Genomic DNA, 17,013 nt, shown 5'->3' on the forward strand with positions numbered 1-17,013 from the left:
CTATTATTTAGTAATTGACCATCCCCTTAAGTACCAAATGTACTTAATGGGGACTGTGTAACATTAGGGCAACTCTAGCCCGTTACAAAAACCTTCCTCTGCACGTCGTGCATTTTTAATACTCGGAGGCACCTCACTTTCACTGTTACCAGTGCAGGTCGGCTAGTACTGAAGCAGTATTAGCGAAAGGTCCCAGTTACACATTTTGTGTTCTATGAGCTATCAAGAGTCGAATTAAGGTCGTATCCAGGTTAACGTTTTTTGGGTACGATTCGCCAATTTCCGTTTGTCCTAGACACAAATAATGGCGTGAGGATTTCGATTGACAGCAACGTTCTGGCCTCGAAAAAAGCGAGTTTGCCATACACAGTAATATTGGACAAAAGCCCACGCTTTTGCGACACAATACTTATGCTGTAATTTAACCTCGAAGATCTGGTAGCAGTCCTGACGATTATTTTCTCTCTTGTTGTTGCAAGCATTTTATAGATTTTACAGATTTTCCGATCAGTTTTCCCATCATAATATTATTATAAAATCACTCGCCAAAAGGCATTTAACACCGTTAAATGAAAAAGCTTCATCTTATCAGGTATATTTCGAGCACTATACGGTATAATATACACTCACGCTTTCTCGCCAATCCCTATCGCTCTCTCAACTCCTGATTTTTCCGTCACCTAGCAGCCGATAGGGTTAGGCAATACCCCCCTTTTTAAGCATAACTGAGGCTCATTTTAAGAGCAGACGGAGCTCAGACACGCGTTTTTGACGCGACCGCTTAGACTTCTGCCTTGCAGCAAGAGGACAATTAGCACCGCACGAAAATTAGCAGCGTCTTCGCTACGTATCGATTCTGCGCACCCGTCAAGTATTGAAGAAGTCTTGGTCGCTTACCCTTTGCGTATTCAGAAAGCTCGCGTTTTAAGAGCACTCGTCCGAAATGAAAAAGTCGCCGGTGGCGGCCATGACTAATATACGCGAGGCAGTGCGTCGTAAAAGCGTAGGGCTGAGCTTCACTACAAACTTTAGCATCTTTAGTCGAGGTACTGGCTCCGTAGGTGAGGACGATCGGTCGGAGCACGAAGGCGAAGGCGATGACGATAATGACGAATCTGAGGGAAGTCATTGCAATCGCTCGCGTCAAAATTCGACGCCGGGAGAAGAAGACGCAGACAGCAGTCCGTCTCCTGCCATGAGCTCTCACAACTCGTACGTAGAGCCACCGGAGCCACCTCTTCCGCCTCCCGGTGGATTACTCGAAGCAGCTACGAAGAATGTGCAAGGAAAGATGCAGACGCTGATGGAAACGCTTCATGAGGTGACATCGTCTCTTGTACGTGAGGCAGGTCATCGATAGCTGCGCAATTGTATTCAATTGAGTATGTGACTGTTATGTAGGACGATGAAACAGTCCAATGCAGCGTCTTTCTCTCTAGAACAGCCTTATTTTCGGACCGACTTGTAGTGTTTATTGGTGATAGCGACGGCAGTCCCGCGGGTATTTGGAGTGCACGATTGTGTGTCCGGTCCGGGTCTGAAGGTGGTGGGATCTTTAAAGGCAGTTTAGGATCCATGCTGCCCTATGTAATGAAAGCCAAGGAGGACAAGCTCGGAATTGTCGTATTTGATGACATTTTTAAAGATCTCGTTCGGTCAGGTGAAATTGATGTAAGGCAAAGTTTTGTATGTTTGCAGACTGTGATTAGCTTTGATGCTAATTTTTTTCTGACTCATTTAGATGATCAGTGCTTTGCAACGGTTTATGACAGGCTGGCGTAATCATGTGTTGACTTCTCGAGCCACGCATGTATTTATCGTGGCATATCGGGATGGCGGGAAGCTTTTGATTGAAGCTTTACGGACACACATGCTGGAGATGCAGCGTCATATTAGCGGCGTCGTATTCTTGCAGTCGACGCACCACATATCGTCGGACGATTCGTACACATTACGAAAAATGATTGCGCAGTGGTGTCTTGCGTACATGTCATCGCCAGAGGGCGTACAAGTGCTAAAGCGTATGAAAGCAAGAGAAACTCCATTAGGCTGTGTCGTGTTGTCGGCGGGCCGAGCAAGTTCGGATGTCGACTTGCTACAAGCGGTTGTCTCCTCGGTATATGCCAGTTTTAAGGCCAGATGGTCTGGTTTTCGTGTAAAAAATGTTAATAGTGGCATGGAAAAAGGCTGTTACTTGTGTAAAGGCGCATTTAATATGCGTCGTTGGCGCAGGCATTGTCGGACGTGTCAGAACCCCTGCTGTGAAAAATGCTCAACGGTTGAAACTACCCGTCACGAAGGCCAAGTTCGTCTATGTTTGACATGTCGGGCCTTGCCTTCACTGATCCACTGGTCGCGGCCACGTGCTGTTCGTACGGGGGAGAAGGAAAGCGTATTCAGTGGATCCGCCAAGCCCGGCAAAATGTCGGTGAATGACTTTGAGCTCGTGACTGTGATTGGTCGCGGTGCGTGTGGTAAAGTCCTCTTGGTCTTGAAAAAGGATGGTGCAGACGCTGGTCACTTGTACGCAATGAAGGTGCTGAAGAAGGAGTGGGTGATGAACAAGGATTTGGTCACGCAGACAATGGCAGAGCGCCGCATCTTGCAAGAGGCCAACCACCCGTACATTGTGCAGCTCAAATATGCGTTCCAAAATCAAGACAAGCTATACATGGTCATGGAGTACTATAGCGGTGGTTCACTGCGTCAAGTGCTACGTCGGCGGGGTCGCTTTAGCATCAAGCGTGCTCGATTTTACTTGGCCGAGATTCTTCTTGCTATCGCTCACCTTCATGCGTCAAACATTTTGTACCGCGATTTGAAACTCGAAAATATTGTTATAACTGCAGATGGAAATGTTGCTTGCACGGACTTTGGACTGTCGAAGGAAGAGATGGATGATAATGAGCGGACGAGCTCTTTTGTAGGCACGTGTGAATACTTGGCACCCGAGCTGATTATGAAAGAAGGATACGGCAAAGCCGTTGACTGGTGGGCATTGGGGATCTTGGCATATGAAATGGTCCAAGGTGACTCGCCTTTTCGTCATAATGTTCCCACCATTCTATTTGACAAGATTTTAAAGGAAGAACCAGAATTTAGCGATCGTTTTACTCCCGAAGCTCAGGATCTTATTATGAAATTGCTTACAAAGAATCCAGAGCATCGTTTGGGGTGCGGTCCAGACGGCGTTGAGGAGATCAAGCAGCACCCTTTTTTTAATGAAATTGACTGGGATATGCTATTGCTCAAGGAGATGGAAGTTCCGCGCCCTCCACATCGTATGGAGGACGTGACGGACGAAAGCCACTTGTCTCGGGCGATTGCCAAGATGCGTGAAGCTCGAGAAGAGATCATGCCTGACTCCCCAGTGTCGCTACCTTCATCCCCGTCGGAACAAAAGCACTTTGACCGCTTTTCGTACCAGGGGCTTGGTGACTGGAATCCGGACATGGCTGACATGGAATTTGACGAAGAGGCTGGCGACTTTAAGCAAGGCACGATTCATGAGGATGAAGAGTATGTTGAAGAAGATTACGCGGAGCTGTCTGGCGATGGCGATGGCATTCCGCTATCCCCTGGCTCCAAAGATAATTTTTCGACATCAAAGAGCTCACCATCAAAAGCCAACGGCTCTTGTACACCTCCAGCTTCCAGCTCAGCTGCATCCCCTAGAAGTCCACAGAGTGTGGGCAGCCCTGACGGTCTGCCACACACGCCCTTGAGTCCTGGCTCTGCGGGAGCCTCCGCGCCATGCACTCCGACAGAGCCGCAGTCTCAGACCATTTAGGGAGTTTCGCATCCTTTAATTGGCAGAAAGGTACATAAAGACTGTGTGGATATAAATGCATGATGACTTCAAGATTTTAAATTGAGTCAGCGTACTTGACCTAAAAATAAGTGATTTTTCAAACAAATTTTACTGCGTAATTCTCAACTACCATCTGCAGCAAATTTATCGTTTTTGTTGCACACATTTTGTATTGACATGTATTATCTTTAAAGCCCTTTACATCAAATGGGTAAAAAGCATTTGCTGATGAATGCATACTTGCCGCTATGCTATGTATAAGAAAGTAAGTCATTTGTTGCACAGGCACCACGACGAATGACTCTTACGTTCATTGGCGCATGACATCAAACGTTTCCTTAACCTTGTCCATAAAGTCTTCCGTGTACAAAAAGTGATCCGGTGTCACATTACTCCCATGAATGCAGATGGCCAGATCCTTGGTCATATGACCAGCCTCCACCGTCTTGATTACGGCATTTTCTAGACCCTGGGAAAAGTCAATGAGCTCCTGGTTGCCATCAAGCTTACCACGGTGAGAGAGGCCACGCGTCCAGGCGTAGATGGAGGCAATAGGATTGGTGCTGGTCTTCTTCCCCTGTTGGTATTGACGCCAGTGGCGAGTAACGGTGCCGTGGGCAGCTTCAGCCTCCACTGTTTTGCCATCAGGAGCGACCAGCACGCTGGTCATAAGTCCAAGTGAGCCATAGCCCTGGGCAACAATGTCCGACTGGACGTCACCGTCGTAGTTCTTGCAGGCCCACACAAAGCCTCCGTCGCTCTTGAGAGCCTGGGCAACCATGTCATCAATCAAGCGGTGCGTGTACGAAATGCCAGCAGCATCGTACTTGGCCTTAAACTCACTTTGGTACACCTCCTCAAAAATATCCTTAAAGCGACCGTCGTACTTCTTCAAGATCGTGTTTTTAGTGGACAAAAATAGGTCTTGGTTCTTGCTTAATGCAAATGATAGACATGACTTAGCAAAGCCATAGATGCTTTCGTCATTGTTGTACATGGCAAGACCCACGCCAGGTCCCTCGAAGTTGTACACCTCAAATGTCTGCTTGGGGCTGCCATTCGCAGGCGTATACACGACCTCAAACTTACCTGGACCAGACGCAATAAAGTCGGTACTCTTGTATTGGTCACCGAATGCGTGGCGTCCCACAACGATAGGCTTTTTCCATCCGGGTACAAGACGCGGCACATTGGAGATGACAATGGGCTCACGGAAGACGGTACCATTAAGAATATTGCGGATCGTGCCATTGGGAGAGCGCCACATTTTCTTGAGCTTAAACTCTTCAACGCGCTGCTCATCTGGAGTAATAGTCGCGCATTTAATCCCGACGTGGTGCTCTTGAATTGCGTGCGCAGCGTCTACAGTCACTTTATCGTCGGTGGCGTCACGGTTTGGCAGACCCAGGTCAAAATACTCAATGTTAAGGTCCAGATACGGGTGGATGTACTTGTCCTTTATCTGCGACCAGATCACACGCGTCATTTCATCACCGTCCAACTCTACAATTGGTTTATGAACTTTAATTTTCTGGCTAGTAGCGAAGCCGCGTCGCGCTGGAGCAGCCATCGAGCGGATAGTCTTGCTGAACATGGTCGCAGATGAATCGAGTTGGAAAATGAGTGCTGGGTCCACGTAGGCCTCACGCAATACTTCAAATCTGATTGGTGGAATATTTTACTTGGTAGAAGTGTAATTACGCCGAATTTGTGATGCAAATTTTAGTATTTTCGAAACTGACGTGCATTACAGATGTAAAATGTTGGCTGTATTGAATTTAACGAATCCTCTGATTATTCTAAATCACAAATCCCTTAGTTCTTTATAAAACACTACTAATCCGCACAAATATTAAAAGCATACTAAATACTAGTCTATTTATTTTATACATGCGGGCAGTCGAGTTGCTTTTTTTGTAAACTGTAGATCCAATCTCTTCTTAAGTCTTCATTGCAGTGCACCGGACACAGTCATTTTAGACACGTCTCGACGCTTATTTAATCACCTTATAGAATCCTGAACGTATCTTTGGGGGGGATCGAAATGGTACTATAATAAACTGCGGTAATCGGCGAAAATTTGCCGTAAATAAAATGGCCGGAAATTCCAAAAAATTGTCATGATAGGCTCAGACAAACATCATTGACAAAAATTAACCACTTAAGACCTGATACCTTCCACCAAATACATCTGTACAGCGAGGTGGAGTGGTGTATAAACAGAGAACGGATGTTTGTAGATTCCTAAATATCACTCCACCGCATTTCCCATTCGTTTACATTTTTTCTGGCTTCATTTTTCCCATACCTTACAAAACTACGGATCTCCAGCATCAACGCTACCAAGCTACCGATCACGACGTCCAGATTGGATCACAACATCTAGATTGACGGCGGATGAGGTGCTGTCGAAGATTGGTACCAGCACCGATTCCGATGATGTAACAGGAGGTTGCCGGCACCTTCTGCTATTGTGAACCACCTGCCGACACCTTAGGCACCCTTTACCTGGTTTCAGCGGCGCACTTCAACTACTTCAAAATGCGATGGATTGCGTGTTGTGGTCGTAGAGGGAGCCCACCGGCCGACCACGACTGTCGTTGTCCGCAGGATTGAAGAAATTGGCCTCAGGGAGAGTGTCAAGGTGGTCATACATCAAACAACTTTTGTGACGGATCGGGATCTCGCCCTGAGGATCGTTCGACAGCATTGATGCCTCCGGAACTTTTCTGCATCAATGAAACCTTCTTGTGCACCCTTTATTATTTAAGGGAGAATCTTGATCAGGAGCGATCCTGTCGCTGCGCAGTAGCGGTGACGGTCGATAATGTTTCTTGTGACCAGTTGAAAAGGTGTACGCAACTGGCAAACTAAAGGACACATCAGTCCCTTCAAACATCGACGCCAGACGAGCACGAGAGCCAGCTCGGGTAAATGCGTACGAGTTTCCCGCACTACGTCGTGATCTACCTTGAGAAGACCTGGCTGCGCTACACGGACCGATTTGTGGCTGCTTTCCTGCGAGACAAGCTGCATTTTGGGCACTTTACTACCTCAAGAGTTGAAAGCGCTGATGCTGCTAACAAGAAATGGCTTGCTGTGTCAATGGGCGACTTCTTGACAGTTGACACAGCTAGCCGGCTCACCTGCGAAGGGCTGCTTGCTGCCATCCGACACCAACCCGCCGTTGAGCGCTCAAAGGCAGACTTGAGATTTGAACCGTTTTTCTCTGCAGTCACGGGCAAAGTAACGATAACAGGATTGCAATCGGCCTTTTAGCAATTCAAAGATAGAGAGGTGGATGGTGATTGCCAAGGACTGTTCACCTCCACCTTTGGGCCTCCTTGCAAGCACGCATTTCGATCTCGATCAGCCGTGACTCCTCTCGCCCTGAAGGACTTCGATCAACATTGGTGGCTAGTTCAACCTCCTCGTAACGCGGCTGACTGGATTGAATAAAAAATTTGATGTCATCCTCAGCAGTAGCAGCAGGGCCATCAATTGATGACAAACTCAAGCGAATGCGAGAGAAATTCGAGGACGCCCCAGGTGATCCGACAAAGAATGTTTGAAGTACCTGCTTTACCAATTGTATTGCTCACATGTAGTTTTCCTCCCTCTCTGCGGTCAAAAAGCAGTATGCGAACGTGAATGTTTGAGCAGTGGATGTATCCCCTACAATATGTAGCAAGGGCTGCCAAACCTATTAGTTTTGTAGGCTGAATCAATCAACCATAACTTGGCTGTCAAAAACTTGCTGCACATCTCCTTGGCGGATGGGGAGACTATAAAGAGCTGCGTAAGCCGTCTCTCTTTATCAAACTTATTATAATATGGCGCATTTTTGCTGCTTTCAAGGCTGTCAAGTAATACCTGGAGAGAAGAATGACCGCCACGGATACGCGAGCGCTCTGTCTGCTAGAGATTGTACATGTCGCGAGGTGTAATAGAGACCCTCCCTTTGCAGGAGGCTTATAATTCGCGTGGTTTTAAGCCCGGCGACAGATAGCTGAAACACCTCTTGTTGCGATTCTGCATTCACGGCACGATTTCTGGGATGTGCAGAAGGTTCGGCGAAAGGCTCATGGCTGTGAATATTGACTGTTACTTCCACTGTCCTTTTCTGCGTCTCTTCCGTTACCTTTCCCTGGCGATGAGGCAAGAGAAGAAGGGGCATCCATTGCTATGAATTGCAGTGACACGCTTACGCTGAGCACCTGGTGCCAACTGCTTTGCCTTCCCCGCGTAAGAGTATTTTAGAACAACATCTTTAATGTCACCGTCTTTCCTATTCCCTACACGTCGCTTTGTTTTAATGGTCAAAACAAGGCCCTCGTCCTTCATACACGCGTCTACAGCTGCGCGAGCATCATCGAAGGTGAAAAATACGCGCTCTTCGATTAATTCTATGTTGCTCATTACAGAGTTTAGGATGAATTCGAAGACATGAATCTTAAAGAGTATAGTATAGTACCATTTCGCCCATTCAAAGAGACGTACAGGGTTCTAAAAGCTAGGGTGCCCGCTCAAAAGCGAAAAGTGAGCGCTCACTAGCGCCTTCCTTTTTTAGTATAATTAATTACTTTAATCCCATTTATTATGGGTAACAAATGTTGTCGCCGTCAGATATAAATCTGGCAGCCGAAATCAATTTTAAATTAGCTAGTGTAAGGTTTTAGATTAAATAATAAAATAAATTGCAGTTCTTTTTTTATCTTAAAGCTTTAAGTGCCTTCCTAAGGCTTGCGCATTGATCTGTAAGAGATAGATACCTTTCTAAGGTATATACTCTTGGGCACTAGTTGCCACTTGGTTCTACGAACCCCTGAATCCCTTGACTAGGATTCATTAAGCTTTAATAGCTTGTACGACTCCCTGAATTGCTGGATTTATTTTTTCTATAGAGCAAAGAGACTCTCTGAGTCTAAAAGTCTTCCTCTGACTTTTTTAGGAGCGATGTAGCTCCGCTTCACCTGGTAGCACTCGTAGTGAATCTACGCCTGAGTCTTTATAAGACCAAACCTTCACTGAAATGGAAATATTTCCAGAACTTTCGGAGGTGCAACGCTTAGCTTATGACTAGCTCGAAACTTTATTTGGGCTTGAGCATGTAGCGTTCATTATATTCCAGGGGCCAGAGGTCCTGCATGCAAGGCATGAAGCCTTCGTGCGATATGAATCCTCCCTGATAGGCCAGGTACAAGATCACCTTGCGGCATCTATGCCAACCCAGTACATCTCTGTACCTGATTCAGAGCCAAAGGGTCGCCCTCTAGCTGTCAATGTAACGACATTTGAAAGAAAAGAGGGAGAAAATCCTCCTTTTTGGATTAAAAGACAGAGTTGTCCATTGACTCCGCCTTGTGTTTAGCAGAACGCCAAAAGGTGGCTATGGCTATTTCCAAACTCGAGGTAGAGCAATGGAGTGGGCACTCTCGTGCTGTACGTCCATAAACGACGCTCTTCCCTCATGGTATTCGCTGAAACAGCAAATGACTAGCATGTTTGCACCGCCTGATCAGGCTTTTCGCATGCGATCACGGCTCATAGCGACTCGCCAGGGTAAACGAACCCTCGAGGACTATGTCCAGGAGTTGATAACTCTCATTGCATCTATGCATCAAGACCCGGTGCAAGAAGCAATTGTCGTCTCAATGAGGGCGTTGCCCGGACGAGATTATTCCAATCTCATCCTGCTACTTTCGAAGAGGCAGTTGCCATAGCGCTACGCGCTGAGTTCGACTTAAAGTCTGCTCGTGTTAGCACGTCTATTTACCGACCAAGCTCTTAGAGCACATGAGCACCGTCTAACAGACCGGAACCCATGGATCTAAGCCTCGTTGAGGAAGGAGAAGAGGCTTGTAAGCTGTGGAACAGCATAAGAACATCCGTAGATGTTAGATGTCGGTAGCTCGAAACATTTACGTCCGGCCTGTCCCCTACGAAATACGCGTAAAGCTCTAAAGTGCACCAACTCCGACCTTTTCTAGTAATCTGAACTGGGTGCGGAAAAAACGTCGATACCCAGTAGGTGCGGGGCGCCCTTTGGGGAAGACCCAGGCTCTGTTAAACCTCTAGGAGGTGAGAGCATACAGAACCTAGCCCTTATTAGCTCGGTGCGTAATGGCACGGGGCGCCAAAGCCTGGCTTGTTAGTCGCTGAAGCGATTGTGAAGTGCTTTAATAAGCCATGGTCAATTTTAGTTGACTCAGGAGCGTCTTACAATTATGCTCGACGTCTTTCCCTTGAAGGAAATTAACAATACGTTGAGGCGCTTTAAGCGCATGAAAGTGATACAATCATTGTTCGCTTAGCGACTGGGACTCGTTACACTGACCCTAAAGTTCCATTGAACTTAGGGATAAAGTTTCTGGACTTGACAGAATGGAACGCTGTCTCGTCCTTCATTTGGATTCGGTATATGATCTCATCCTTGGCATGACCTGGCTTGTACGCCATGAGCCATGGATCGATTGGAGGTCTAAGAGCTTAGGCGTCACGCGCAATGTTCCTAGCAAAGTTTTTGAGTCATGAACCCACCTTTGCAAGGCAACTAAAGAGCTATTGACGCGGATCATTGACTGAGCCTGTCAGTGTTCAAGACATTGTAATGTCTGGGCTAATAAACTCCACCGTTGAAAACATTAGTTCTGAATATAACTCAAGAAAAATGGGGTGGAACGGCACGTACTCCGTCGAGTGACAATCATTGTAATAACGATCAATGAATGCTGAAAGCATTGTTGGCCTACTGCCGAGCCATCAAGGGTGCAATACTCCTGAGACCATGTCTGGTATAGAACCTATACATGCTAGGGAATATGAGGACGTGAATGTCCCAGCCTTTAAGAGGCGAATTGTCTCTACTACTTGGGTGCGCGCTCAATAGCGAAACGAAACCGCTCACTAGCGCCTCCCTTAAAATAGGATAAAAGGGTATATTACCTATAAGGTAAATGTACCACATCAACGGTTTCCAACCGATGTGTGCCCCATTACTGAGTCCGTATGACCTCATCCTATTACGTACTTCGATACCAGTACAAAATCGTACAAGGTGCGTCAAAGCTATCCTATAACGAGTTAGTGTCTACGCAATATTTTTTATTTTTGGAAAACGTCCGAATTCCGAAAAACTTCTAGTTTTTTACGAAGCCAAGCAGAACATCAGTGGACAGCCCAACACGATTGGATTAATCCAAATCACGAAATCAGACTCACATGGCTCGCTTTTAATCGATCGATTTAGAATTTATCGATCGCAAGTACTTGATCACGAGGCAGTGGGGCCACTTCTTCATGATACTTTTGACCAATCGTAAGGCCGAAATGTCTCGCAAATGTCTAACGTTTTCCATGAGAAACGAGTATCTTCCACCCTTGTCGCACCGCAGACAATGGGTCACACAGACCGCACAATAATTAGATACAGCGAAATGCCTCGTCATCTAACTAGTGACGCGCACGAATGGATTAATGAGATTCCCACTATCCCCATCTACTGTCTAGCGAACACACAGCCAAGGGAACGGGCTTGGAATAATCAGCGGGGAAAGAAAACCCTGTTGAGCTTGGCTCTAGTCTGACGTTGTGAAATGACTTGGGAGGTCCTTAAACTAGAGGATCCCTCTAAATCCATACTTCTTAAGATTTGCATACAACTTATGCTTATTTATATTTAAAAGAACCTTTCGGACTGTGTGCACTGGCGGGATTCTCGCTCAGCACTAAACGCTTTAGCGAGGACGGCTGTTTATTTTTGCGACTGGGTTGTCTGACCTTGCAATACGCACGACGCCAAGAAAAAAGTGCTAGATGACGCCATAAGGGCACGTCACATCATCGACGAGCAAATGCAAGTCGCATTCGCTCAATCAAATTTGGGTCATCGATCCTTTAAGATCCTACGGCCCCTTTTATTCCTTGATTAAGGAATTCCAAGATGTGGTATGTAATAATCTACCATCTATTTTACCGCTGATTCCATTTTTTTGGTTCTTTCTAAGAAATCCGTATACAAACCTATAATGTCGCCGGAACTCCGACCTACACCAGAGATCTGGTACGGAGTGGGAAAACGTCGATACCCAGTAGGTGCGGGGTTTCCTGTTGGTTTGATGAGCGTACGGAACTGTGACCTCGATATATCGTGACACTCATTCATGATGCGCAAGCGCCAATAATTGTGGGTTGAGACGACGAAACGTGGAGTGTCGCCGACAATGGCTGTGTAAAACAATAAGCCGTTGCGTATTGTGTATCGATCGGATGACGATCGATATAAAGCCGGTAAATCCTTAAAAGATTTATCGGATGGATTCATCGGATGATCCATTAAACGCAGAAGTTCCTTATCTTCTGCGTAGGCTTTCTTTATGTCATCAAACAAGGTTGAAGACGGAACACTTGAAATGAATGTTGCAACAGTGGGATTATTTTCACTGTTGGAGTGCACTGCCAACTCGAAATCGGGTCGGCGTGATAACGCATCAGCGACGACATTAAGTCGTCCTGGTTTATATTCGACGGAGAAATTATACTCCGCGAAGGATAGCCCCCTCGCCATTCTTTGAGAGAGGTGTGGGCTATTTACGGCCGTGCGTAATGACGCATGGTCCTTTTATACGTTGAACGGTCTATCTCCTCGGAGATAGACCCTATACTTAGCCAGTGCATATTTCATGGCAAGGAGTTCCTTGTCATACACTGGGTAAATGCGTTCAGCTGGTTGCAGCTGACGCGATAGGTAACAGACGACGCGCTCCGCGCCGTCTGTTACGTATTGCATTAACGCATAGCCGATTGCGAAATCGCTGGCGTCACAGACCACATACAATTGTCTGTCTTGATCTGAAATCGCCCATCTTGGCGATTGCATCAAGCTTGCTTGATACCTGCAAAGTAACGCTGACAATCAGCGTTCCATAGCCATTTCTCGTCTTTATTCAAGAGACGAGAGAGATGAACTGTCATCTCGGCATAATTGCGGGAGTACTTGTGCAAGTCCGCCGCTAATCCAAGAAAGTTATTAAGTCCCTTGAAATCGACTGGAACTGGCAATCGGTAATTGCCTTGGTCTTTTCGGGATCAGGGCGCACGCCGTGTTTTCCGACGATGCACCCAAGAAGTGATATTTAGCTTGCAGCGAATATACACTTCTTGAGATTGCGTACAACTTATGCTTTCGCATAAGTGTAAAAACCTGACGAACGTGAGTTTTATGAACTTCCACGTCCGTCTTTCCGTCCATGGCTCGGCTGTGGACGATTCATCGTCAAAATAACTCGGTGCAAATTTTCGCACCGGTTTTAACAATTTCATTACGCATCTGTTGAATGTTGCAGGAGCGTTACTAAGCCTCTTTGGCATTACTAGCCATTCCCGGAGCATCCCACTGGGAGTGCTCACTGCTGTCTACTGGATGTCCCGTTCACGCATAAGGATCTGATAAAATCTATCCGTCAGATCCATAGAAGATAAGATGGTATACTCTTCGACATACCATCCATGATTACGTCTTTTCTAGGTATCGGCGTTTGAGCAGCTACCGTTGCAGCATTAAGTTTATTGAATGCGTGCACTATCCCCCACCTTGTGTCCTTTCGCACACATAAAGTCAGAGAGCTATGTGGGGAGGTTGGCACCCTTACATGGCCGGCTTTTTATCTATCGATAAAGGAATTTATCGATCGCAAGTACTTGTTCACGGGGCAGTGGCCACTGCTTCATGACGACGCAGTACTTCGATCTCGGTTTGAGCTCGATCTCATGTCGAGCCTTTATCCTTAGGCAACTAATGTGGAACTGTTTCAGGGAATACATCCCTGAATTCAATCAAATCGTTGTGTAAAGTATTTGTCTTAAGTGACTCCCGGGATTGAGTAGTATATCTCTCAATCCGAGTCTTCACATCGAGGACACTTTCGTCCATCGATGAGCTGCTGAGAACCCGTTCGTTCTCTGCAAAAATTGCCGCTGACCGAGTATTTGTTACGTATTCGTCCTTTGTGATGAGTAGGCAGATCTGCTTGATTCTACCACTTTGCAGATCTCTCAAGAACCATTTAGGTTCTAGGGTTGGTAATTGAGTTATCTTCGAATTTAACTTTGGAGGCGCATACATACCAAAAGTATAAGCGCCTACTCTTGATCCGTCATTAACCAGTACACTTAATGTTTCGGTTTCTTCCTGAGAATTATCCACAGGCTGACGAGGGATTAATTCCTCGGCATCTTGAAGTCTAGCCACTTCAACATTAACTATTTAAGGAGATTTCTCCTCAAGTACGTGGGGACCTCTTCCCTCAACGTCTTCCGACTGTGATTGCGCTTTCACAGTTGGGTCCTCTACAATTGACTCTCTACTCGATCTAGGATCATCCTGTTGTCCATTTTGGACAACCAGTATCTTCCTTAAATGTCGTCCGCTAGGCGTACATTCATGTCTCAATCCACTTGACTTATTTTAGTCGTGGACCTTTGGCGCTGCCTGTGCATTCGCACAGCCGCCGGCAGCTGACTCCACAGTGTGATTTGTAATCACACTGTGATCTTGTGCAGTCGTACTAACGACCGTGCCACAAGTGAGGCCATCGTACTCACTCGTAGTACGTCCACACGCTTGTCGACGCTCCATGACGTTCATCGGATGGCCATCTGATGAACACGTGGCAGGCTTCTTTACGGATCGATGCTGCCAGCTGATCCTTGGCTCATACTTTCTGAGCCAACGTAAAGCTAGGATGAAATCAAATTTGTCATCCGAAATCCAGTACGATGAAATCATCATCGTACTTTAATCTCTTAACGTGTGGTGAAATTTCACTACACATTTCATTACTGTTATCAATGCGCCTGTCGCTAGACGCACCGTCATCCTCGTTGGAGGGATGCCGCGCTCATCATATTTGAGCTTACGACCCTCTAGCAACTGGCGACAAATAAAGGTTTTCGACGCTCCACAGTCCACTAGGGCTCCAAGTGACAAATCATTTGTCACATTTAATCTCAAGATGATGAGAGATACCTCATCACCAGATGCAGAGACACATAATGATTGTGTGTTTGGAGCAACTTGAGTCAAGAGATTTGCAAAATCTCTTGAGGTTGCTGGATCAGTAGGGCTATGTGCCCCCTACTAACCCCGACCGTTTTATTGGTGGTCCGCCTCGCTGTTGCAATTTCGCAACAACGTCGGACCCGCGACCGTTGCTCTTTTTGGCATACGGTCCAAAATTACGTTCAGTACCTTTCGGTGTTGGGCGTGGGGCACTACACTCATGAGCGTAGTGTCCTAATTTTTGGCAGCGATGGCGTTTCTGCGATCGCTTATTGCTCGGAAAGCGAGGTCTCTCGCTTTCGACGTAAGAAAGGTCCATGTGTTCTGGACCTCCCAACTCGTGTCGTCTTGGAGGACGATATGATGACGAACTAGCTTGAGCCTGTCTCAAGCTATAGTCCTCCTGTTCCGCACGGATATTGCTTCTTCAAGCGTATACAGTTCCAAGCGGAGCAGGTTTGGTCTTTACGGGACCATCTGTAAGACCTTGCATGAGCACCGTAATCAACGTGTGTTAATGAACTGGGTTATTTGTAATACTACTCGCCAGGATTCGTATGTGCTGGGCATATGCGTGGACATCACGCTTGCCTTGCTTGGGTTCAGAAGCTCTGAACGAGCTCTGAACTCAGCCTAGGTGGTTCGAACGTCTGTTTGAGCCGGGCTTTAAGAGCCTCTAGCGACCCAAAGACGTATAGGTCGCGCAACTTGAGGCCCAATGCCCAAGTTTTGGCACGACCTGCCAAATTTGATTGAGCAAATGTGACTTGCATTTGCTCGTCGCCGATGTGACGAGCCCTTATGGCATCGACCAGCTCGACAAACCATCTTAAGAGGGAGTCTTCTTCGACTCCCCTATACTAAGAGATGTCAATCTTTAAGAAATCGGGACGACGCGTGTGCGTCATCCCAGGTACAGGAGTCTGTACCTGGTGTAACCTCAATAGTTCTGCCTGTTGAGAGCCTTGCTAGATGATAGAGCTGTAGTCCTTGGACGTATTACAAAGTGCTACCAGGCGTAGCGGGCACTACGACTTGTACTGCTTCAGTACACTACGACTTTTACTGCTTCAGTACACTACGGCTTGTACTGCTTCAGTACAAGTCCACTTCGCACTGTTTCAGTGCGAGTGTTGCCTGACGTCATTTCACGTACACTAGCACGTGCAGAGAAAGACTCTCTTTAAAACACTTGCTCTAAATAGGGTTAAACGTAAACTGTATTTAGTATAATTCAGTTCTTCCGCTTCTATCTATTTAATGCTAACTTAACTATAAAGCATAAAAACATGTACTAAAAGTCTTATCTGTCTCACTCTTTGCGCGCGTCCAATGTTGACTGGATCGCGGAGCAAGTAGATATAATGGTATTTATTTACCAACTGATAAGCTTTCCGAATGTTACTATGTAAAGTAATATTCTCCAAATATTATACTACCTTATTAGATAATATAATTATTTAACAACCTTTCAATGTTAATTTCATGTTACGACACATCCCACTACACACACTACGTAAAAGGTCTTCAATGACGCGATTGACACGTTCAGTTTGACCATCGGTCTGCGGATGGTCCGCGGTGGACATGTCCAATCTGGTGCCAAGCACTCGGAAATTGATTTCCAGAATTCATTTGTGAAACGAAGATCCGATCAGAGACAATTGCCACAGGCAAACCGCGTTGTCGAAACACGCGATCGATGAACAGCCTTGCTGTAACTTCACCATCAATGGTATCTGGCATAGCCGCTAAGTGAGTCATCTTGCTCAATCGGTCAGCAAAGACCACTATGCCAGAGTTATCGGCCGAATCTTTCGGTAGACCGTACAAAAATCCATACTAATGGACTCCCAACGCTCTATGGGTACGGGAAGACTTGCCAGTGGCGCAGCAGCATGCGCCGAGGGTTTAACCCGTTGGCAAGTTTCGCATGTACCAACGTATGTGCTGACCCATTTATAAAGTTTAGGCCATAAATCTGGCTTACAGAGCCGTAGATCTTTTCTCTACCGAGATGACCACCAAGGGCAGTATCGTGTGCCTCATAGAGGATCCGGTACTTCAAATCCTCATCATGAGGAACAACGACACGCGGGGGGTCCACGATGTCTGTGCAATAAAGCAACAGGTTGTTATCGAT

The 17,013-nt window shown here is 46.4% G+C and overlaps 2 protein-coding genes across 2 annotated transcripts; one reads left to right on the forward strand and one right to left on the reverse strand.

Annotated features, from left to right (window-relative positions):
- The first annotated feature begins 753 nt into the window (after positions 1 to 753).
- Positions 754 to 3,981, forward strand: CCR75_008308 (uncharacterized protein). Its single transcript, XM_067966362.1, has 3 exons — positions 754 to 1,336; positions 1,402 to 1,671; positions 1,742 to 3,981. The coding sequence occupies exons 1-3, from the start codon at positions 944 to 946 to the stop codon at positions 3,788 to 3,790; spliced, it is 2,712 nt and encodes a 903-aa protein (XP_067822405.1). The 5' UTR covers positions 754 to 943; the 3' UTR covers positions 3,791 to 3,981.
- Positions 3,982 to 4,121: 140 nt separating this feature from the next.
- On the reverse strand, positions 4,122 to 5,405 carry CCR75_008307 (uncharacterized protein; the record flags this gene model as incomplete). The annotated part of the gene is made up of 1 exon (XM_067966361.1): positions 4,122 to 5,405. The coding sequence occupies one exon, from the start codon at positions 5,403 to 5,405 to the stop codon at positions 4,122 to 4,124; it is 1,284 nt and encodes a 427-aa protein (XP_067822409.1).
- Between the last annotated feature and the right edge of the window lie 11,608 nt (positions 5,406 to 17,013).

This window comes from Bremia lactucae, linkage group LG1 (genome assembly GCF_004359215.1).
Source record: "Bremia lactucae strain SF5 linkage group LG1, whole genome shotgun sequence".
Classification (NCBI taxonomy): domain Eukaryota; phylum Oomycota; class Peronosporomycetes; order Peronosporales; family Peronosporaceae; genus Bremia; species Bremia lactucae.